General features: G+C 44.5%; 1 protein-coding gene and 1 long non-coding RNA gene across 5 annotated transcripts in view; one reads left to right on the forward strand and one right to left on the reverse strand.

Moving 5' to 3' along the window:
- frmd4a (FERM domain containing 4A) overlaps window positions 1-24175 on the reverse strand; it is a 129911-nt gene that overhangs the window by 62215 nt on the left and 43521 nt on the right. The window contains exon 1 of one of the 4 annotated variants that reach the window (XM_037766224.1): window positions 20203-20731. The exons of 2 other annotated variants lie outside the window; for them this stretch is intronic. In XM_037766224.1, coding sequence (XP_037622152.1) covers window positions 20203-20268 — 66 coding nt within the window. In that variant the 5' untranslated portion in view covers window positions 20269-20731. Of the gene's footprint in view, window positions 1-9872; window positions 10312-20202; window positions 20732-24175 lie in introns of those variants that run through there. One more of the 4 variants, XM_037766223.1, reaches the window with a different exon arrangement.
- Window positions 7581-7969, forward strand: LOC119486253. The gene is made up of 2 exons (XR_005206498.1): window positions 7581-7788; window positions 7931-7969. It is a non-coding gene; the product is annotated as an uncharacterized LOC119486253 (long non-coding RNA).

The raw sequence follows: 24175 nt of genomic DNA on the forward strand, positions 1-24175 counted from the left end.
TCGTTCTGCAGCTCACATGGAGAGCAACCAGTCCGGTGCCGGAGACAGACAGCACTCTCTCTCACTTTTCAAATAAAGAGGGGGGGCGTGCTTACGGACTGCACACCTTCTCACACACCTGGACGGACTGCACACTATCTATACAAACACAGCCAAACACATGCACATACATATAACGCTGATATTTGGCCTCCAACGTCACAAGTATGCTGCTTTATAACAGCTCTGGGATTGTAGCCAGAATGTTTTTTTTTAAAAAGGAGACATTTTTCCTCTGAGACGGTTTTCCCAGGCTGGAGTATCCTGACCTGACCTGTCCAAATCCCTCCAAAGAAATCCAAGAATATACTGTACAACCCATCTTACCCACGCATTATCATTGCTTGCACAGAATGTGCAGAGCATGTAAAATACGATTGAATACATCAAACTTGATGGTTTATTTGTGATAGAAATCCACAATGAAGCTTATCTTACATTTGCAACAATGGCCACATGGAGGCAATACAACCCCCACATACAAACCTGTGCCAAGCCTACAGTCTGTGTGTGTATTATCCTCGCCAGTCTGTGATAAACTCTTGGCTTAGCTGCACTGCTAAAACAATAAAGCTGAAATGATCAATGCTCTCTGCGTTATGTGCGATATGAACGCTGAAATCATTCTGAAATCGAACACAGGCGCATACTTTATAGCTCCAGCGGACCTCTGTTGAGTCAGTAAGGATTTCTTATGCCAGTCTAAACATTTAAAAAGAAAAAAAGCTCAAATATCCGATGGTTTTATTCAGCCGATTCACTTTTTCCACTTTCCTCAGGAAGCCTTGATCAATAGAGGATTCAATAACTCTGTCCTATACAGTAATTCTCTGCCTTCCTTCCTACCAAACCCAGTCTGACTGTAGGTGGATTAAATGGTCTTTCGTATAGCCCGCTCTGATTCATGGAGGGGTTTTATCGATGTAAGAGGTCACTCCTGTACTGCTGAGTTGGTGTGTGCATATAAATTGTTGTATGCTGCTCATAGCGTTTGTTTGTTACTGAATGTCAACAGGAGAGTTACTGCCACGGCATTAATCAACTATAGTATACAAGTAAATATGACAAATTGTATTTTTAACGTTCTATTTCTCTCTCTCGCTGTGTGTTCTTTTTATTTTCCCACAGATGGCTAATTAATTGCAGAAGGTTCACTGCACACAAATCCTAATCCCCAATAATGCAATAAGCTTGCATCTCTTTAAATGCACTTCATATCACCAACCGCATGCTCCAACGTCCCTCGTTCTCATCCCTCTATCACACCGCTCCCTCGGTGGCGTCTTGAGAAACCCATGAGGAATGTGTGGCATTCCTACAGTGTGAATTTTCCAAAAATGAATCTGAGCTATACACACGAAGGCTGGAGACGTTCACCTCTCAGCCACTGTAATTTACGAGGGGTGTAAATATTTGTTGTGGCGGCGAGGGTGGGAGGGAGGGAGGGAGGGAGGGAGGGGGGAGGTTAGGTATGACAGTGCACTCACTGTTCCCATGATTCTGTGTGTGTGCAATGTCCCGCTGAATCCTGGGAAAGGTCACACAGGCCCTGTGATGTAAACAGTCAGCACCAGCTGAGTGTCAGCTGGACGGCTGTTACCGTAGTAATAAAGACGGAGAGAAAAGACACTGGTTGCGTCCGAAATTCCACACTAACATGCTATTTAGTACGCTCAAACAGTATGTGAGATATTTTAGTATGTCCGAATAATTAGTATGAAAGCAATAGTACGTGAATTGCATACTATTTCTGGTGAAATATTACTGTATGCACACTACGGCAGCATGAATATCCCACAATGCAATGCGGCAGTAACAACAACGTTCATAACAGACGTTGGCGGACAGCTCTGTAACATCAATGAGGCTTTAACTGTAAGAATAAGATTCCACTTTGCTAGTTGTAATATACATTTTAAATGAATTCAGATTCTCACAAACCGTTGTTTTCGTCACACGAGGTTGGCACGGGTTACCATGGTTACACGTCTCCAACCGGCAAGGAGTCTCTCAGGAAGTGACGGCGTAAATTACAGCTCAGTGCGTCCGAAAAGTTACATACTACTGTTTAGTTAGACAAAAGTATGTTGATAGTTGATAGTACACATAGTATGTAGTGAATAGTATGCAATTTCAGACGAAGACACTATTTCCCTCGTGATGGACAGGAATTGACAGTCAAACAGTGAGATAATGTGTTATTTCATTCTTTCTCACATGCATTCATCCACATATTGATGATAATCAAACCTGTACTCAGTCAGTTGTGAGGTCCTGACACAGACAGGAAACAGGAAAAGGAGTAGAGTTTCTCTCCTCCATGTCCTGCTCTCAGTTTTCTCTTCTACCCTCTCACTTTCTCCTGTCTCCCTGTCTCCCTCTTTCATCTCTCCCTCATATCTCTTTCTATCTCTCAATCTTCCCCCTGCTCTCTGATCTCCTCTCAGGCGTGTTATATTAGAGTGCATGCGAGTCAGAGAGGGAGAGAGAGAGAGAGAGAGGGAGAGCAGTGGAGGGAAATGGGTCACAGACACTATAAATTCACGAGAACATTCTCAGCCGTGGCGCACAAACGCACCAAAACGAGAGGAGAAAGTGCATGTGACATACAGGAAAAAGTTGTACAGGCGCTATACTCGTGCACTTTGTCTGACAACAAACCTGGCATCTGGCTTTTTTGCAGGCTTCTTATTTGCAACACGCCCACACACCACCATCACCGTGACGGAGATTACAAGTGACATACGTGTATAGACCCGGTCTGAAATTCAATTCCGATCAGTCTAGTTTAATGTGATTGTATTAGAGGTGCGAGCAGGGAAAATCAATAACATAACGTGGCTCGAGTAGGGGGGATGAAAGCAGGGAGCTTCTTTATGTGAGCTTCAGTTTTCATAATATGTGTGTGCTTGGAATAATTAAAAAATACTGTTTACTGTGCGTGCATGCAAAGAGAAACCCCCACGATGACACCAAACCTTTGAAGTATCAGGAGTTGTTAGTCTCTTAAGTATAGAAGTTGACCTAGTTCATGTGTTGTATGCTGTAATATGTTATACACACACACACACACACACATGCACACATGCACAAAGGGGTGTACACTCACATGCACGCACACACTCTCAAAGCTAATCATTCTCTCCACTTTGCCTGGCAGATAAATATTAATGAGGATTACTATGTTACTGCAGTACACCCACGGGAAAACAAGAGACTGCACCTCTCGCACTCTCTCTCGCTCTTTCTAACCGTTTCCCGCTCTGTTTCTTTGTCACTCGTACACACGCCCACCCACGCACACACACACACACACACACACACACACACACACACACACACACATACACACGCACACACACACACACACACACACACACACTCCTACCACATCTTCAAGAAAGTCTTTACCATTTTCTTTAAATTTTACAAGAGAAATATTCTCTTTTTCTCCCCAACCCTCTTTTCTATTCCACTTATTCTGTCACAGCAGGATTCACAAATGAACTCATACAACACACACACACACACACACACACACACACACACACACACTATGAATAAACCCCTTCATGTGAGTGAGTCACAGACAGTGCCTCCGTTCTCATCGAGTCGTGTTATCTCTGTCTAACAAAGGCCACAGATTGTGCTGGGATATTTAAGGAACATTTCGGGGTCTCCACATCCTGTTTTTGGGGAAGATGGGACTCCTTCCCATCAACCCACACTTGTCTTTTTTCTCCGCTCTGTCTTGTCTCTCTCTGTCTTCCACGCAATCATTTCTGAGAATAGAGAAGCGATAGAGATAAATGAAGAAATCATTGTGAGCTCTGCATGAAGGTGGCTGCGTGGAGGATGGGAACATCACATCACATCCATCCGCTGTCTGGGGGTGTTTTGGCGGATGGAGGACGGAGGAGTCCAGTCTCAGCCATATAGCTATACCCTGCTATAGCAAACTGTGTCCGTAGAGAAAACACATCATCAGCAACTCGCTGCCTTCAGCCTTCACTCACAATCAATGGGCGATCATCTCTTCATTGTTTGATCGTTCAGATTTACTTTGAACTCGCGTGCAGCTGTGTCTTTAGGTCTTGATTTTGGACGGGGAATAAAAGACTGAAAAAAAAATCATAGCAGAGAGTGATGAAAGAGGCAGGGTGGAGAGAGGAGGGTGGGAGTCTCCCCCCTTTTCCTCCCTCGCTCAAAAACATTCTTCCTTGTGAGCTGCCTTGGGGAGAAAAGGGGGGTCCCCTTTCATGCCAAACAGGGTGTGGTGCAAGAGGGGTCTTTAGCTCCAGCTTTTCCCACCTCTTTCTTTCCTCCCCTTTTTTCTTTGTGTTTCTAATTGGACTGACTGACCACAGCTCTCTCTCACCTCCAGTCCTGGGGGCAAGTTGGGAATCAATACTGTAGCGAGGCAGAGCAGAGCCGCGGGGGCAAACACTCACACCTCAGAACTGATATGTGCTAACAGAGCGCCGATAAAAGAAAACATTTTCAATGTTGTTCCTTTGGCGTCCGCGTCAACTTTGCAGCAGCTTAAATAAAACCTGACTCTAATGTCGAGACAATTAGATCAGACTGATGAGAAGCGAGCGGAGTATCAACCTGACCCCGCAGAACGCCAGAGTTCAGAGCTGACCTTCTCTGTGATTGGTGCAGACGGCATGTTTAAAGGTAACCAGGATCGATTAGTATTCCTGCCTCACCGCTTTCCTGGCTGCCTCTAGCTTCCAGTCCTATAGTGGTAAACTACAGTCATGCCATTGTGTGTTTGCATTCCTATTCCGCTCATGAACGTGTGTTTTGAACATGTGTGTGTGTCTGTGTGAACTTCTCCGACAGTGATCCACCCCTCCCACCTTTAAACCCTCGCTCCCCTGCGGTGCCCCTGACAACAACATGTTTCCTTGGAGAGTGATTCAACCTCAAATCTGAAATGTTTTTCGTCTGTTTAGAACCCCGACACACACAAAAACACACACATGTCTCGCTCTTCCTCGTGCACTGTCTTCTCTTTGTTTGTTTTTGTTCTAAATTTTACAGAAAAGAGCTGAGCAGCTTAACATGATAGCAGGATAACAAAGGCGGAGGATAATCCTAATTCTACAACGGTAAACATCCCCTAAAAGAAGCTGTTTTAACCTGCCAACACCAACTGTGCATTTTATTATCATCATATTATACTGTAAACACCTCGTGTTCTGCTACATATAAGTCCTTCTATTACGGCTGGGACGATTCACCCATCTCCCGATTTGATACTATCACGATACTTGGGTGCCAATTCGATATGTATTAATACGTATTGCGATTTTTGTTAACTTTTTTAACACTAGACAAAAAGGTTGAATCATACACTTATAGGGACTTTTACTTTGGAAAATCTCTAAATTGATGCAGTAAAAATGTTTGATTTTCAGCATGTATGTAGTCCGAGATGTCCTGAAGTCAAATCTATCAGTCATTGTCAGGTATTATTTCAATTTTTTCCAGCAACCCAAAATAGTAGTGTTTACCGCTTTGGATTTAAAATGTGAGGGTGCAGGTTGTATCCACACCGACCATCCGCCGTTTTCTATTTTCTCGTTGCTGCCCACTGCGGTTTGTTTTGGTTGACAGATACGGAACAGATATGACATCACTTTATTCATACTACAATAATAAAAGCAGTAACTTTCTTCTATCTCCGCATAGACTCCAATTAAGCAAATATATTGATTCTAGCATTGAAAAATCGTAATAAAAAAAAAAAAAAAAATCACACCCACCACTACCTTCTATCCCATTTTGTCCATGCTGATACGTTTCTCTCATGTGTTGCCACTTTTACTTTCTCAAAACTGTTGTACTGAAAGGTATGCAAGAGCCAGAATAAAGGAGGAATGAGTGGGAAAGAAGCATGACGAGTCTAGATGTGAAGACTTTGAGATTTTGAGCCACGATAACGAGGAGTAGAAGGAGTGAATGAGGTATAGAAAAAGAAAGTGATTCATAGAGAAGAAGGGGAGTAATCAAGTTCGCCTCCTCACCTATTGTCGTGGAGTAAACGAGGCATGTTTTGTTCAAATGTGTCATAGCCATTGAACAAAGATGCTCTATGTTCTCCCCGTAGATATTACTCAATTAACTGCGATAGAGAAACCCACATCCATCAGAAACTACTGACACGAACGTGAGGCCATTCATCTGCATTAGACGAGTGACGGGGCGCAGATGAGAAGGTGGTCCGCCTATTTCACTCGGCAATCTGGAAGGTGAAGAGCAATCTGGAAAATGTGTTTTGAAAATATCTTTCAAACATGTTAACTAATGCTAATAGTTTTGGAGGAAAGTGTTCAGCCAGTGGCGATGCGCACCTACAAACCTGGGAAATGCTGAATGATGTGAAGAAAGTAGGTTTAAAAGTGAGCAAATGACTTTTATTTGGATCTAAGCTTGCAGCAATAAACATTCCCACTACAACATCCCACTCTGCTCAGTCAGCTGCTTATAGATATAGATTTTGTCAATATTTTGCCCATATGCTGTTATCTCTAAATCTATGCAGCTCACGCAGTTGCGTAAGGCGGAGATTGGACGATAACACGACGAGTTATCTAACAAGTCAGAGCAGGACAAAGCTGCAGCTGTGTGTAGAAGTGAAAGTATCTCAGTGGCTCATCGAGGACATATGAAGGTAACGTCATCACAACCCGAGAGACAGCCAACCTTTACAGAGCCTCTAGGGTAGAAACCGGTCGATCGCCAAGCTTCGTTCACCTGCCAACACCGAGGGGAGGTATCAGTCAGACAGTCTGATGATTTTAAAACCGTCAATTTATTGACAACACTTTTCTGGCCGTGTGGTTTGATGAATAACTGTTATGAAAATCTGATGCATTCACTGCCTTACACAGCATTGGCAAGCTGATGCACATCCATCTATTCAGTCATTTTTGCAGCACAACAGTACAATAATGCGAGTGAGTAATCCCCCCTTCGGTCTGTCTGCAACACAGCTGGCTGCAAGAAGAATGGGAATGCAATCAGAGAGAGAGAGAGAGAGAGAGAGAGAGAGACCTCCCTCCGCTCCTGTGTGAGAAAATCTGCTTTTCTCCATTAATTAAGGTGATTTGAGTGGCTCTGTGTGTGTGTGTGTTTGTGTGTGTGTGTGTGTGTGCACCAGCCAATCAACCAGTAGCAATTACTTCTCTGAAAAGGACAGTGAATATTCGGTTTCTTCCAATCAAGCAGTACTACGACAGCCGGCCAGTTAGATCACAGTTAATCAGTTTTGCAGCCACTACAGAATTAATAACACACAACCTGAACTCTTTGGGATAATGAGACCTGAAAGCATCAGGACAAATTATAACTTATATCGTTGGAGACCTCTCAAGTTGCTTGGTTCTACTACAGAAGCAAAGGAACCAGGTTGTGTTTTATGTGTTTCTGTGTAGAGCTGCATTGATGAATCGATTAGTTGAATTCTCAGATTCCAGCTTCTTAAATGTGAATACTTTCTGGTTTCTTTATTCCTCTATGACAGTCTCTGCCATGGACAGGATAACCTCATCAAATCATTCCCCTGCCTGCTGGCCAATTACACACAGGTGGCCTCAATCCACTGAGGCCATTCATTCCCCTCCCCCTGATTGGCAACTGCAGTCAGGTGTGTTGCTCCAAAGACTATATAGGGCCCACAGCAGAGAGCAGCAGAGCTCTCTGCTGCACCATCCAACCATGCCATGCGTCCCTGCGAATGTAAGCCTGTTATTTGACCTATGTTAATTTGTAACCCCCTTGTTTTCAAGCCAGTTATTGACCACAGCTTGTAATTGTTCATTTGTTATTTAGTATTTAATTTATATTACTAATTTGATTTATGTATTCTTTTGCGCTGCAGAAACCATGGTTTGGATGCCAATAAACCCCCTTAAACTGATTCCGTCGTCCTCTCTCTTTAATTTGAGAATCTTAGGCGGTTGGCCCTGCCGGAACCCAAGAAAGTTTTATTACGTATGGTGCATTCAAACGGGGTCGTGTTTACCGTGTTCATGAGAAGAGTCCGTATGAACGCCCCCCCCCCTCTTGTTGTATTCACAACCTCATAAGTGGAAAGTTTCTGAAAGCTCAGAGTTCACGAGATGCGATGTGTTTGTTGACGTTGTCAGAAATGGCGGACCCCATGGGAGTTAATTTTTCGATGCATAATAAGTTAATGTATCGTAATTTTAGTCGTATATTGTTTTTCTTCGTAATCTTATAACATGTCTTATGTTACCCACTTGCTTACTTGACAGTAACGTTATATTTTTCTCACGACTTTACCACTTGAATGCCAAGAATATTATGTACACGACTTCCCATGTTGTAAATACGAGTTTCATTTGAAGACACCATGAATATCTTTGAGTTGTGGCCAAAACAAGACATTTGAGGACGTCATCTTGGGCTTTGGGAAACACTGATTGACATTTTTCACAATTTTTTGACATTTTATAGACCGAACAATTTATAGATTAATTGAGGAAATAATCGACAGATTAATCATTAATGAAAATAATTGTCGTTGCAGCCCTATGTGAGGAGATGTGAAAGTTACTTTTGTGTTGAAGCAGGCAGGGAATGTGTCTGGTCTTATTAAAGTGAAAGCTGTTTTCATCCATGATATAGAAGCCAAACTGTGTAATTTCTGATAGCATGAGGCACAGTACTGTATCCTCTGTGTACTCGCTCAATCAAAGAGAGAACTACAAAGAGACTAGCGACTCTCAGAAGTTACTCAAAGAGGCGTGTTAATGAAACTAAAGTCACATTACATCAAGTGGGAAGAGATGAAATACAATTCGCTATGATCCTATAAGCACCTCATGATTTTGGGAAAGCAGTTCAGATGAGCCGTAAGCTCAGCTCGCTCATCACCTGCATACACACACACACACTCTCTACTTATTTCTGATTCACTTTAATACCGGCGTATTTACAACATGAAAGAGGGCTGACATGCATCACAGAATGAATGCGTTGGGGGGGGGGGGGAATCACAAACGCACTCGCAGCTGCAAACCTGAGTGCATACTTTCTTTATCCACATGCAGCTTTCTCGCGGTGTAAACAACTTCGTCGGAGAGCAAAAGAGGTGAATCACCTGGCAGGTTACAGCCTGTCTCTAAAACTGACATAAAGGTTAAGTTTGCGACGCGCATTCCACGTCTTAAGCTTTTAGCAGGAAAACTATTATCTTCTGCCTTCAGCCCACACCCACCAGATTTACACAAACACATAAAGCGCCTGATGCCTGGCAGACAAACTGATTCCCAGTGTGTGTGTGTGTGTGTGTGTGTGTGTGTGAAAAAGCCCAGGTGGGACAGGATCCAGCACTTTAAATCACGCTGAAGGCGAGGCTTCGTGTGGCTCTGCTTGATAAAAGGAAACTAACTCATGCCTCAAGTCAGTTCAATTGCGTTGACAGTGACGGGCAAACAAGCTGCACTCAAAGACAGCACTCCCACAGTGAGACTTCCCTGTAACCTTGAAAACCGAGGGGCTGCGGTGGAATACATTAGCGGCGACAGAGACAGACTGAGCTCTGGAAAGATTGACAGACTCGGACTGACAGGAAGAGAAACACAGAGAAGTATTGTCCACTGTGGAGATTAAAAGCTTTGCTCTTGACTTGCCTTTCCACCAATTCAAATCTAATACCGCCTCCTGGATTAGCCAAGAAGAACCCTTTTTAAATCCCACTCACACACACACACACACACAACAGCACGGCAAGATGTGGTCTCAGAGAGGAGACAAAGTCAAAGAAGAAGAAAGTGTGAATTGAGGGGAAGTCTTACCCTCTCGCCACTGTTCCTCCGTAGAGTCCCCACCGGCAGCTTAAGCATCAGCCGGCGGGTCCTCCCGGGCGTCACTGCTCCCTGAACCACCATAGTACGCTCCTGAGTGTGTGTGTCCGTGGGCGTGCGAGCATGTGTGCGTGAGGTGGGCGTCCTCGCCGTCCCGTCCAGCCTGGCAGCCGGGATCCACGCGAGCTCGGCGCGTGGGTGTTGTACGAGGAAAGAAAGTGTGTGATGATAGTGTGTGTGTGCCTCCTATGTGCCTCTCTCTGCTTCTCTTTCCCTCTGTGTTGAAACACTTCCCATTCTGCTCCGCTCGGCTATACGCTCCACTCCGCCTCACTCGGGAGGTGAATGAGTGTGTGAGAGTGTGTGTGTGTGTGTGAGAGGGAGAGAGGGAGCGAGCTTTGTCTCTCCGTCTCCTCTCTCCTCTCCGGCTCTGGCAGCTCCCCCTCCCTGCCTTCCCACACTCACTTCCTTCAGTCGGGGGGCTTAACCAGGTCACTGGATTAATGTGACGTTACGGCTGTTATTAGCATACGCACCCGTGTCACGTGATTTCATAATAATTGTGTGTGAGCATATATATATATACCCCCACCAGCCCCACACACCCCTTACAGGGGATCACGTGGGGAACCTCAAAAGGAATATGGGATGTTTTGCCATCTGGTAGGGAGATTATCTTTGAAATCCCACATCCAGCTTTCTCTTCCCTGCACTGTCTGGGCTAGGACACAAAAGGGGGGATACACACACACACATACACACACACACACACACATGCATCCTTGCAGTCAAGCATGCACAATGCTCATGCATGCACATATTGATCATCCTATCATTCAGTTCATCATGTGCACGCAGAAAAAGTGTGGAAATTGGCCTGATTTTTTTTGCTTCCCACAAAGCTGTGACAGTCGTGGACTTTTAGCTGCGAGGCTCCAGCAGAGATCTTTTATCGTGACGGCTGCAGCCACGCACGCAGAGCTGAGTCAGTCCTCCGTTTCCACCACGGCAGTCTTTACATGTCCATTAAAGCTATTGGACTCGTGAGTTACAGCTGCGCCTATAGTGACTTACTGTCATATTCTCGTCGTCACTCACCGCTGAGCTCTGTTCGCCTCCGCACATCGATACTGAACTGTCAGCTGATTAACTTAAGTGGATCGACACACACATGCATGCACACATATGTAGGAGTACACAGATGTTAGGTATGCACATATGTACACACACATGTACAGTACACATATAAAAGCTAACATCTTGTATGGGCCAGCTAAGCCATCAGCATTGTGTTAGAACTAGAGGTAGAAGGAAGTTACCACTTTTATGGTTGTAGTCTGAGTAACGTGACGTCATATCCGTTCCGTATCCGTCAACCAAAACAAACCGCAGTGAGCCGCAAAGAAAAAGTTGAAAACGGCGTAGTGTCCGCATGGATAAGACTTGCACCCTTCACATTTAAAATCCAAAGGGGTAAACACTACACATACAGTAAAGTATGGAAACACTTTGGGTTTCACACATTGCCAGGAAAAGCAGAGCTAGACATCATGGTTAAAGTTGCATGCTAACTCTGTCATGGACAGGAAACGTTATCGTATTGCAGTAACGCGCAGTCAAGCCATCCGTCACTCGCTGGAGCTGATCATGGATGTATAAAGAGAACGGAGCTGACGGGGGAGCTGGAGACCACCTTGGAGAAGTTAGAGGAAGTATACTTGTGTGACTACGTCCGGTTTTCAAAATAAGGTGTTAACAAAGGGAACTGTACAACAAAATACATATTTGGAAATAAGGTTGATTGGATTATATTAACCAGAAGTATAAAGCATTACATGTCCGTTATAAATTAAAAAGAAAATACCACTAATTTATATGAGGGAAATGTCTTTATTCTTTGATTTCTGGGTTGCTGGAAAATATGTAATAAATAATGCCTGACAATGACTGATATATTTGACTTCAGGACATCTCTGACTACATACATGCTGAAAATTGAACATTTTTACAGCATCAATTTAGAGATTGTCCAAAGTAAAAGTCCCTAGAAGTGTATGATTCAACTTTTCTTATGGTCTAGTGTTAAAAAAGTTAACAAAAATCGCAATAACTCAGAATATCAAATCGCAATACTTAAAAACCTTAATACATATCGAATCGGCACCCAAGTATCGTGAATCGGGAGACAGGTGAATCGTCCCAGCCCTAGTTATAACCAGTATGAGCTTGGTTATCCCAGTTATATGATGCTGGGTCACAGCGTATAAAGTCAGATTAAAGCCACCAGTCAAAATGAGCAACCAAACAAGCCTTTTCCATCCCTCATATCATTTCTTTAAGAGAGGCCCCCTCCCCTGACGGCTTTAGTGACATGACATTCTCTCTATATGTCCCACTTAGCCTACATAGACACACACACAAAAACGCACACATTGTGCTAAAGCCGCGCACGACAGGCATACAGGAGAAAATCATCTGCAGTGGTAATCCCCAGTAAGCATTATTTATTCAATACCCCGGCCCACATCGGTGCGAGAGTGACTGTGGCCTACATGAGAAATATCAGAGGGCTATTTATAAACTTAGTCTGCAGACATCCAGGTCTTGCAGATGGACACGCTGGAGGGAAAAAGGGAACCAAAAGATTCCTTTCTATTTGCACTGTTCCTGTGTGATGTGTGCGTTTGATGTTAATTCAGACCGCGATGACAGAGATTAACAGCCACTGTTGATTCAGGAGACAAAACCTCGCTGCTTTCATGGGGAGCTCTCATGACACCTTGACAGGAAGATGACAATACACTCTCCTAATTGAACAGTTTAAGTACGGTTTGTGTTCGTTTGTTCTCCTCCGCACTCCGCAGCGCTCGCTTTTACTTAAATTCCACTGCCTCAAATCCGGTGAGGTGATAAGCCGTCGTCTTGACAGGAGGAAAAGAAATAAAAAAAATGATTCTTGATGCCTCAGGCTAGATGCACAATGACCCATTTCAGTCAACAAGCACGCAAAAAAAATAAAGGCGAAATGGGATTTGCACTTGGTAATAAAAATATGTGAAATACAAAAACTGCATACATAATAAGGCATAAAAAAAACCAAGAAATCAGGCAAAATAGATGGGAGATTCTGACATGCTTCACTGTGCTGGATCAATTCACACAAGCTGTCCTCGAAACACAGCTATTAATACATTTCTAACAAATAACAAGAGAGAGAGACAAAGAAGAGAAAGAGAGGGAAGATCACTACCTGGTTATGAGATATGCTAATAAGGGAGGTGCAAACAAAGCGTCTGGACCGTCTGGGTTTTATTTCTACTGTGTGTTTGTGTGTCTGCTTTGTTTCGTACTTGTAATAATAAGAAGCATTGGTTAGACTTGCATTCATTTACCCAGATAACCCAGCCCGTCTCTGCCCACGGCTGTCTGACTCATCCCTATGGTCCCGCTCCTCACTGTGTTCCTGTGTGTGTGGGTGTGTTTATGGAAATGCCCTCTAGCTGGACTCTCTCCACGTCCCAGGCAGCATCGGCGAGGGAGGGAGAGAGAGGGGGTTGAATGTTTATGTTCTCCACAAATTACAAAGAAGGCTTGAGTTACAGCGGCCATCGCACAGAGAACACAGATAAACGGTGCTGTCGCTAAACAATGCCACCCTAGTAGCGTAATTCAATTCATGTCTCACTGTGCGCTCCTGTCTGTGCTTCTTAAGTGTTGTCTTTCCCTATCTCATGAGAGTGAGATGAGCAGAAAGTGGGGTCTCCCGCCCTTCATCAGGCCCAGAACCAATCATAATGACTCCTCCACAGGGGAGCATCCACTTCAATTATCATCCCCTCAGCGGTGTCTGTGTACGAAGGCCTGGGAAACTCTTTTAACGTGCTCACAGAGGTAACAGAGAGGCTGAGGGGATTTATTTTGCATGAAATGAGGACATTCGTGTTTCACTCATTGTGAAAACTGGGACGTGTTTATATATTTCGGAGAGATTTGGTGGAACACGGGGACAGGTTGTCCTGGACAAACCGTGTCGCTCGGCGCAACATCTGCTCAACCCGCCCTGTGTGTGTGTGTGTGTGTGTGTGTGTGTGCACACATATCTGCTTGTCTTTCAATATGATTAAAATTTCAGCCAGTGGCACTGAAGGAATGCAGCCAGACTGAAAAACCACGTCCATGTTTGACTGTTTTATAACCTTGAGAAGGTGCGTAGACGTGAGAAAAATGACTGTGTCTTTGTCTGGGTGCAGTCCACACACACACACACACACACACACACACACACTGCCATTATACACTCATTCATGCCTTAATGGAATTAGAATATATCATTCCAATGGGCCAATCAGTAGTCTATTATGAGGGTAGCCGCAGACCCTGAATGGGGCGCTAGATGTGCAATTTGCCCCAATGAATAGCATACCAGGCTTCTGAATTATTCACCCAAGTGTACTGGAAAGCCTCTGCATGCGCTGGGCCGGTCGGCATCACAATCTGGACCATGCGTGCGATAGAAATTGAATGCTGAATGATAAATGGCTGATTGGTTTATGGGTGTGCACATACAGTAAGTTTATGATAATTGTCTTTTCTCTATTTATTCGGGTGATTCTGCAGTCGGAGTGAACTAATGAGGCAAGAAAATGAGACACATCTGATTGCTGAATGCGACTATATTATTCAAATTGCATTCAGGGAATTAAAGTTTTCTTTGTATAATAACTCAGAATGTGTTACTCTGGTCTATACTTTTCTATAGTTTTTTAATTTTATATTTTTTATGAAAAGACTAACAATGACCTTACTAATAAGTATTGTCTCTGTAACCCAACCCTGATATATCCTATTCCTCTGTGTCTGAGTCACACCATTGTTTGGATGACATGTTCCTTCATTACAATGAACAAGGGCACTGTGGTTTATTTTGAGTCGATACCACATACACCGCTCTGGTGTTATAAATACACACCAGCTCGCCAAGTGTGTATTAATCCGCGACTGAAAGTATTCCCAAATAAATAAATTGACTCCTGTTTGAGAAAGGTTAGTACCCAGCTGTTTTAGTGAATAACTCAGCAGGAACTATATATTTGTGACCTGTTTTTAAAGATTTACGTCTTCACAGCCCAGTCTCACAGCAAAGCGTGTAATAGACCCGCCTGTCCACCAGAAGAAAGCGTCAGTGTCACGTTTTGCCTCGCTGAGGTGTGAATATTACACGCCTGCATGAAGGTGCAGTGTTAAGAAGTGACGGTTGTCGCGTGTTTTCCGTACTCTGTACAAAGCTCCGAGATAGTGACGTAGTATAAAAGGTTATGGTGGGCATTTGGGGAAGATGGGTCCAACAAACACTGGACTTTCAAGCAGGAGGCCAGTGTTCGAGACCCGTATTTTGTTTTGTAAGTTACGTTAATGACGTTTGTCATGTTTTTGTAGCGATGATTTGTAGTGTTGTCACGTGACAACCATTTTCCCCGCTGACATCACGTTGTTTCAGTACGTGTTTTACTTAGTTTACTTATTTTAAGCCCAAACATGATATTTTCCCTTAACCTAACTAAGTGGTTTTCTTGCCTTATCCTAAGTGAGTGGCGTGATATCGGGCTGGTGTCTTCAGTATGAATAAAAGGGGGCGGGGCTGAATGCCACAGATAGGGTAGGGAATCAATAAATATTAATAGACAGATTAACCAATGTTGGTATTTTTATAGGATTTGTTCACAATATAATATAGAACACACCAGGCATAGCCATAAAAGAAATCGGACAGGTGGGTATATATATCACAGCATACCACATAACCACAGCGTCCCCAGTTGGTTTCTGGCTGTGGGAACCTTTGTTGCATGCCACCCCTCATATCTCTACCCTCGTTATCTGTCTGTCTCTACACTGTCTGGTATCAAATAAAGACAAAAATGCCAGAAAAAAAAAAATCGTTACAAAGAAAAAGGACAAGCAGGGTAAGGCTGCAGAGAAAAGGCTGCAGAGAATTCTCCAAAGTTATGCCTTGGTCCTGAGAGGACCTGACACTGTGACTCCAGCCTCGTACCGATCAATACCACCATGAGATTAATGTAGACGCGATGACAACTGGTTGGTGGAGAGAGAGGCAAAGCAAGAGACAGAGAAAGATGTGGAGAGAGAGAGAGAAAGAGACAGACAGAGATAGAGAGTGAGGGATGGTAGAAAGAAGGACGAGGTCAGCTTGCTATAATTGAACAGTTTTGTCACTGGGCAGAGGACACACCCATTACATAACAGGCTGGTCACACATAATACACCCAGTCAATAGCCTCCATCTGAAACAACCCGCAGCACAGTCAAAAGAGAAGTACGCACACACATAACGTACAGTACCGTGATAGGATTCTCAATGTGGAGAGAGCTTTTGGTATCAGGACGTCACAGTGTTTGTGCTGCTGGCTGACTGAACGCTCTCACATACCGCAGGCCCTTTGTGGCAGACCAGCTCTCCCAAAGATATGAACGAGTGTTTTATGGCTGCTGGAAAGAGAGCAGACAGTGTTGAAAACAGCAGAGCAGAGCAGAGCAGTACAGCTGTGATGGAAACAATCCCATCCAGCTGAGATCTTCCTCTGTCAGAGGAGGCGAAGGGGGGATGGAGAATGAGGGAGAGTGAGAGAGAGAGAGGGGATGTTCAGCTCTGCCTCCAGGCCTGCATCATAGGAGGGATTTGATGGTGTTGGGGGAGAGGACTGGAGGGGGGGGTGAAGAGAGAGAGACGTTTGCGAGATGCACGAGGAGGAGATTCAATTAAACTACACAAGGATCGAATGCATTTTTAATCACGCCGCCTCATTTCCTGACGTGACTGTCAGCCTTTGTGTGAGACCTTGAGGCAGTCTCTCTCTCTCTCTCTCTCTCTCTCTCTCTCTCTCTCTGTCCTCCCCTCACAGCTCACACAGCTCAGCGGACCAGCAACACAATACACAGCAGCTTTGGCAGGAGCTGATATGACGCCACAAACTGACATTTTACAGCAGCCAGAAATAAAATCCAATCACCGGATATCTTATTCATGTCAAAGGGTCTCGTCACTGTGTATGTGGCCGCGATGCTATGTCCGTCGCTATGTGAACGAGACCAAGCAAGATGATTATTTTTCCTTACAGGGGAGGGGACGGGTTCTGCTATTTTCACTTTTTTTTTTTTTTGCCTTTGTGACAATGGCAGTGCAGTGTTTCTTGAAATTATGAGCTGCTCTGAGACCCGCGGGATTGCGGACGATCCCAACCAACTTTAACTGTCTTTCAGAGGCTGTAGCGGGTTCAGCTTTAGAGCTAGAGGGAAGCTACAAATATCATATGAAATTAGAAAACCTAAGGAATCCATTGGTGGTATAGGCTAGGAGGAGGCTAAATAACGCTCCAAAGTTGGGCTAGGTTTCGGCGAGGAAAAACTGGCATGGTTTGAATATTTCTGCATAGTGGGGTCCTTAAACAGTCTTGGAAATACATAAATCAGGTATGACTGTAAAGCTGAGACTCTTGTGGATCCAATGAGCCCAATTATATTCATGTGTGATGATGTTAGTCCCCAAAGTAGACATTTCATTGTAGTGAGACAATTTTTTTAAAATTTGACTTTCACTGTATAAAATGACCTGTGGTGACCTCTAGGATAATCACAGCCTCATGAATATTTTACAACCACAACTGGAAACCTAGGGAATTCAGGGGATGGATGGCTTTCCTAGGTAAGTTGACAAAAAGGGGGTTTCTGAGCAGTTTCAAGAACAGAAGTGCTCACTATCCAATCGCTGAAAAATGCAATTCCTGCAGAAATCTCCAAATGTCAAAAGTTTTTGATCCCAAATCACAGCATGGCTTTTTCTATGGTGTTCCTCAAGGTCTTGGTGTCTTAATGTGGTATTTTGGAGGAATTTTTGATAATTTTTTATCAATTCTCGAATGGTACATTTTTTTTAAATTTAGCACCAAAATCTGTGTAATAAATGGTATCAACCCAAAAATTGCTGCAACAACTTAAGAGACATAATAGAGCATGGGGATGACCATCATATACTTCTATCATCATGTTCTAAACCCGTATACACTTTAACAATGCATTTCAAATTAATCTTCAGGTTCTCAGCTTTCAGATGATGTACACCACTTCTATGTGACATCTACTGTTGACCTGCTATCTCCCCTCTAAAGACCCCCTGTACCCCCCCTAAAAAAACACAAAAACGGCTCTATTGTGGGTCTCAGAGGGTTAACAGCGTTGATGGATTTTCTCACTACATTTCTGAATTCTAAGTTGGTAGGCTTGACTTTGTAATCGTGTCGTGTGCAGTCATGTGCTTTAAATCTATGATAGCGATCTCGAATGCAGAAGGAATATACCGTAAGTGCTGACCTGAAAAATCTACCAATGACTCTCGCTTCGACTCCGGCTCCCCGCGAGCAATCAAGGCAACAAAATAGTGACCTCCTTTTCTTGTAGTAAAAGAGGTTGTAAAGGAAACTCGGATCCTCTCGGCTTCCCTGAATCATTCATATGCGCTGCTGTGCTAATGAAAATAGCAGTGTGCACTCGGCTGCTGCTCTAAGCCAATGAGCATCATAGATAGATAGGGCTCTGGAGGTCCTTCTCTACTGGAGGATGGAGAAGCACTAGTCATTACTCTTATGACCCTTAATATTCCTCTAATGACCCCCCGTCTCTGATGGGTTAATTCACACATACAGAAATGCTTAATGCTTTAACACTGTAGTTCAATACATAGAGTATGTTGGTCTCCTGTTTTTGACCACTCTGACAAAATGTTTTCAGCAATACAAGCTGCCTGATCCATGACACACGTCTGCTGCTGGTAAGCCTTCCCATAAAAGTATTTAATTCACCCTGCCTTCATTTGATGGTTCACTGAAATAGGCCTCTTCTTAGCTCATGTCTGCATGTCTTAACATCCATGTGTGTGTGTGTGTGTGTGTGTGCATCGCCATATGCACGCTCAGTAAGCAAGCAGCCTGGAAAGGGTGCAGGCGATTTGAATATTTCTCATTTGAGTATGCAAAGTGGCCAGATAACCCTCTGTTTCCCAGCCTCTTCCAGCAATTAGAGAAAATAAATAAATAAGTAGTCTAATTAGGATGCTGAGAGGAAATGTAGAGGAAGGAAGCATTTTCCTGACTCCCGTTCGTTTTTTTTTTCCATCCCACATGACATGCATGAATTTATAATCCAAATCCCGCCATAAACACTAATCTTTATTGCTTCGGTTGTAAATCATCTATCGGATGTATGAAAATGACCAAATCTCCGAAATAGGTTGATGGATGCATATATCCGCATATGTCAGTGACATCGATGCCCTGCAGCCGAGGAGTGAGTTCATTGGAGTGCCGAGTGAGTTCATTGGAAGCACGGTATATATTATCAGGAGGACAGATTACGGTTTTCTCCAACAGATGCCTGAGCCTGTAAACAATGTTAAAGGGAAACAGCAGCTTAATGACCAAACTCATTACGGCAGCCGGCAGATCAGAGCAACCAGGGATTCTGACGTCTCCTATTTACAATGCGTGTGTGTGAGGTAGACTGCATGTGCGACTGCATGCTATTGTATCTGCGTGAGTGCATGTTTGTGCATCTGTGTGCGTGAGGGATGCAGTCAGTGTCGAGCATTTTTTCATTCCCGCAGACCCGAATGCTTTGTAAACCACAGGGGCCTGAGTAACCTACCTCTAACCGAACGTCACAGGCGATAGAAACCTGACGATCACATCCATCAGACTTTCCCTCTCATTCCTCTTTCATCCCTCATTTCCTCATCCCTCAATCCTCACTTGGAGATTTCATTCCTTCCCTAATCAAAAGATTTATGGCTACATGCAGATAAATATGAAGGGCTGCGGACCACAGGAAGCATAAATAAGTCCAGTACCTAGATTTAATACTTCGGAGTTGGTTTGGATGAGAGCTCCTCACATGCTGAGTTAACATTCCCAAAGTCTTAGCTCAGTGGGCTAACCCTGTGTTGAGTCATGTATTGGCCGCGCAATCCAGGTTACATTCCTGGTCAGCCTGTTTATTCCCTAAATCTCCCTGTGCAGAGTCTGACGTTTAATCAGCATGTTTTTTTTTTTGGTGCCAATTAATGAGAGAGCATCTGGAAAGAGACGTGAACATATGTTGGCCTCTGGTCTCCAGCTGCAATTATGCAGCGGAGAGGTCACCCGTATGAAACACACAGAGAGGAATGGTGACGAAAGACTTAATGCATTCAGTTAAATGCACTTTATGACAGATCAGACAACTAAATTCAACAAAAAAAAGTGGAAAAACTTACAAAGACATCCATAAGCATGTGCTCCAGGGTCACCTCTAAGTCCTCGAGTCGTGTTGCGAGAGTCATCCTTCAGCTGAGCCAAAAAATCCACCACCCAAAACAATTAAGATTTTTCAGCTAAATTAAAGACTGTACAGCCTTTTCTCTTCCTCTCTGTTATTAGGTGTAATCATAGGGTATACTGACAGATGACTTAAATGAGGTAGTTAAGCCATGTCGGCCATCCCAATTCTCCAAATGATCGTACCATGACAGCTTCTAACAGTCCGGTCTAATTTGTCCACATTCTCCCCTCATTCTCCATCCAAGGCAGCTTCCCAAACGACCGGCCGTAGTCCAAATCTGATAAACAAACACGACTATCTCCACCAGACTTGGCTCCGACAACCGCCTGGAGTCCGGTTAGTGCTCCGAATGGTTTCCAAAAAAGAGCGGGGGGGTCCCCTCGAAGTGCGCAGAGCACCCTATGGCTACTGATGAGGATCTGTGACAGACCAGAGCCTTGTAGTCCACCCTCTTCAGATCTGAGTTATGATCCATGGGTGAGATAAAGACTCTGACAACTCCCTGGCAGAGGGAGGGCAGAGGGTGGGTCTCAATGTTCTTAGGATGAACAGAGGAAGAGGAGGAGGAAGAAGCAGAAGCTAATAGAGAAGCGACTGCTGTGTGATGAAGTCATACATCTGTTTCATTTTTTTTTTAATATATAAATATATCTCACATTCTCTAAGATGTTCGAACGGGACATCTCCTCCCTCTTTTTCCACTTTCTCTCCCTGTTTTTCTCACTGCCCTTTTCAGGTCTCTGTCCACAGTGGACGTCTTTGTGCGGAGGCAGAGCCCCGGGGCAGCTGATGCCCAGTTCTGGGTGCTCTTGGCTGGGGTCATCCTCTCTCTCACTGGGCCTCTCATCAATGGGCCTTTGTAGGGGCCTCATTAAGGGCTGGCCCTGGATGCTGGGGCTCCAATAGACACACAGGGATGAAAACAACAGCGATATGGCCTGGATCTATGACTGGAAGCTTATGTAACAGTGACGGGGAGGTAGGGGGGTTGCAGAGGACAGGGCATGTGGGGTAGAGGGCTGATTGGGAAGGAGAGGGGTGGGAGGGACGGTGAGGCTGCATAGCAGAGGGGAAACGGTTCAGTGAGGGAGGAGAGGAAGGAGAAGAAAAGAAGGGAAGCAGGGGGACGAAGGATGTCGGTGGGACGCTCCACGGAGAGGGGTTGTTTTTGTTTTTCTGGCAAATGCTGCAGGAATGTACCCCCCATTCTCTCTGTGTTAACCAGACTTACAGAAAGAAAGAAACAGAGTCAGACAGCGGGGGGGAAGAGGGGAAAGGGAGTTTAACTGGACTGTACCAACAAACAGGATGTGACTGAAAACACCAACGAGCTACATTTACTGAAGGAATCTTGATAGGGATGTGATGCTGAGGAAATTTTCCCACCTGTTAATAAACTCTTGACAACACCGGTGTTACCGATTACACCGGACATTTTACAAGAAGAGATGACGCTCAACATATGTAGAGCGCTTACTTTGATCTTTAACGTCGGGTGGCGGTGTGTCTGGCCTCTCCAGTCGAGCTTTTGCTGCAGGTTTCCACCTGGCAACGCTGCGCCACAGACACCGTCCGTGATCGCTCCGTCCTCCGCAAGGCGATGCATCATTAACGTTATGGTTTCCTTATAGCATTGGGTTTAAATTAGAAATATTTTGCTTTCGCTTTGACACCAAATCCTCCGCGATCATCTTGTCTGTCAACTATCTCTCATTCCACGTGTGTGAAATCTGACTCCTGCTACTCCGTGCTGAGACTCCGTACAAAGCAGACACTTTCACTTTCAGTTTGTAGCATCCGTCGTCCGATTATGTATTGAGAACACAGCGCTGATATGCCAAAATGATCTAAATGGGTTTTATTTCTTTAAAAAAAAGAGCAAAACAACAGTGGGGGAGGTGGGCAAGTAATGTAATCGGTGTGTGCCCGACCACCGTGTAACACCAGTAACACCGACTACCGCGGCAAGCCTAATCCTGACCATGCAGCTGGTTAGTGATCAGATTTCTCTGCCATCCTTTACAATATTTCTGCGCCCACGCTGGTTTATTTTAAGTTTATTAGTGATATAAGATGCCGACTGTTGAGGTTTTGGGGTTCACGGTGAAAGGCCAGGCTTCGATGGTCGCACCTCCTCCTTTCTCTCCAAATCAAACTCATTCACTCCTTTGGTTCCATGTCTCACATTTAACCTTTTTCCGCCTGCTACTTCTTCTCTCTTCTGGCTTCATCTTTCTCTCTCTCAACCCCACTGCGTCTCAGACACTTCCCTCTCAATCCTATCTCTCCCTCCTGTCCTCCTCTTGCCCTCTTCCGAAACCATACAGACCCAGAGTGCCAATGACCTTTGCCCTCTGACCTCTCCTGGGTACGAGGTCGGCTGGATCAGCCACTCATCAGTCCTCACATCAACTCCGTGGTCAGGAGCGCTGGGGTGTGACCGAAGTCTATTGCACAGACGCGATTCTGCGCGCACACACACACGCAGGCACGCACGCACGCACGCACACACACACACACACACACACACACACACACACACACACACACATAATGCACATCACTGGTTGTTAAAGATAGAGTGCACACACCCATCAGTCCTTTGTGGCCCTCAGGAGGCCTCCCCGTCTTCCTGAAGTCCCTCCTAATGCTCCCTGCTGTGAATATGCAACACCCCGCCATTAATAACTCAGAAAATATCCCTCTAAGTCTCATCTGCATGCCGCTCATGCATTATAAATACCCTCCAGCACGGTGGAGACGGACAGTATATGGCCACTAAGACGCGTGAAGCAGGTGGCACATGGAGTCTGAATGCAGTGAAGAGTGTCGAGAGCGGCAGGTAGCCTATCTAGACCGGCATTCGTCATTAGCGAGGAGCTTAGCCCCCAACAGAGAGGCTACAAGGGACAGCATGTCCCAGGTTGACTCCTTGGCACGATAGGGTTAAAACCCAGATTTCTGTGTAAAATCCAGCGTGTGTGTGTGTGTGTGTGTGTGCGATGGGAAGGAATCGTCGGTGCAATGTTTACAACACAGAGAGAGCCGAACATCACCTCACCTCTTTGCATAATACACAGAAGCAAACAACACATTATGTTCCATCATCACACACATACAAGGAACATGTGCTCAATGCACAAACACATTACTGTGTGATTTACACAAAAGAGGGCCAAGCTATCGTTTCTGCACAGATTTATCTGAACAGAAAGCTGGAATTTACAAGAATCCTGTGAACACCGCCTCATGAACATTACCATGCACGCATAAATAAACACTATTGCATAGATTTGTAGATAAATATAACAGCATAATGAAATGGTTCAACAAATAAGTATCTACTACATCAACTAGTGTTAGCATAAAATGAACTACAATGTGTACCTGGAGATGAAACGCACTGAGGCGGTTTAAGTCTGAGGAGTTTTTCCATCTGTCTCTTTCGACGGTTTCCTCATGGACGCTGACTGTTCCAGTAATCCAGTAAGCAGCGAGAACACCAGACTGGTGGCGAACGCAGCAGCTCAGACTGTGCATCGCAAAACTGGCTTTAACGAGCCTCTCTGATTCGGATTGATAGTAAAAGCTCCGAGGACATTTCTGGTCTTTAATTCTAACTTCGAGTGTCTCGTGTGAGCCTCATTGATCGTGATGTCCACCTGGCTTGGAAAATAGGGATATGTGCTAATCAAACTCCGGGCAATCTTCCAAGTGGTTTGAGGTTTGTGTACACACACTCACACACACTCAAAAATAGTATCTATTCCAGACATGATGGTAAAGCCTCTTAAGCACCTGTTTGCAGCTAACTGTCTAAAGGGCTTACTGCCAGTCTTATACGCTGGACAAGTAGGTGTTAAAGTCTGCAAGTTTGCAAGAGAAAGCAACACACTGCACCTCACCTG

Source organism: Sebastes umbrosus, chromosome 4 (assembly GCF_015220745.1).
Source record: "Sebastes umbrosus isolate fSebUmb1 chromosome 4, fSebUmb1.pri, whole genome shotgun sequence".
NCBI classification, from domain to species: domain Eukaryota; kingdom Metazoa; phylum Chordata; class Actinopteri; order Perciformes; family Sebastidae; genus Sebastes; species Sebastes umbrosus.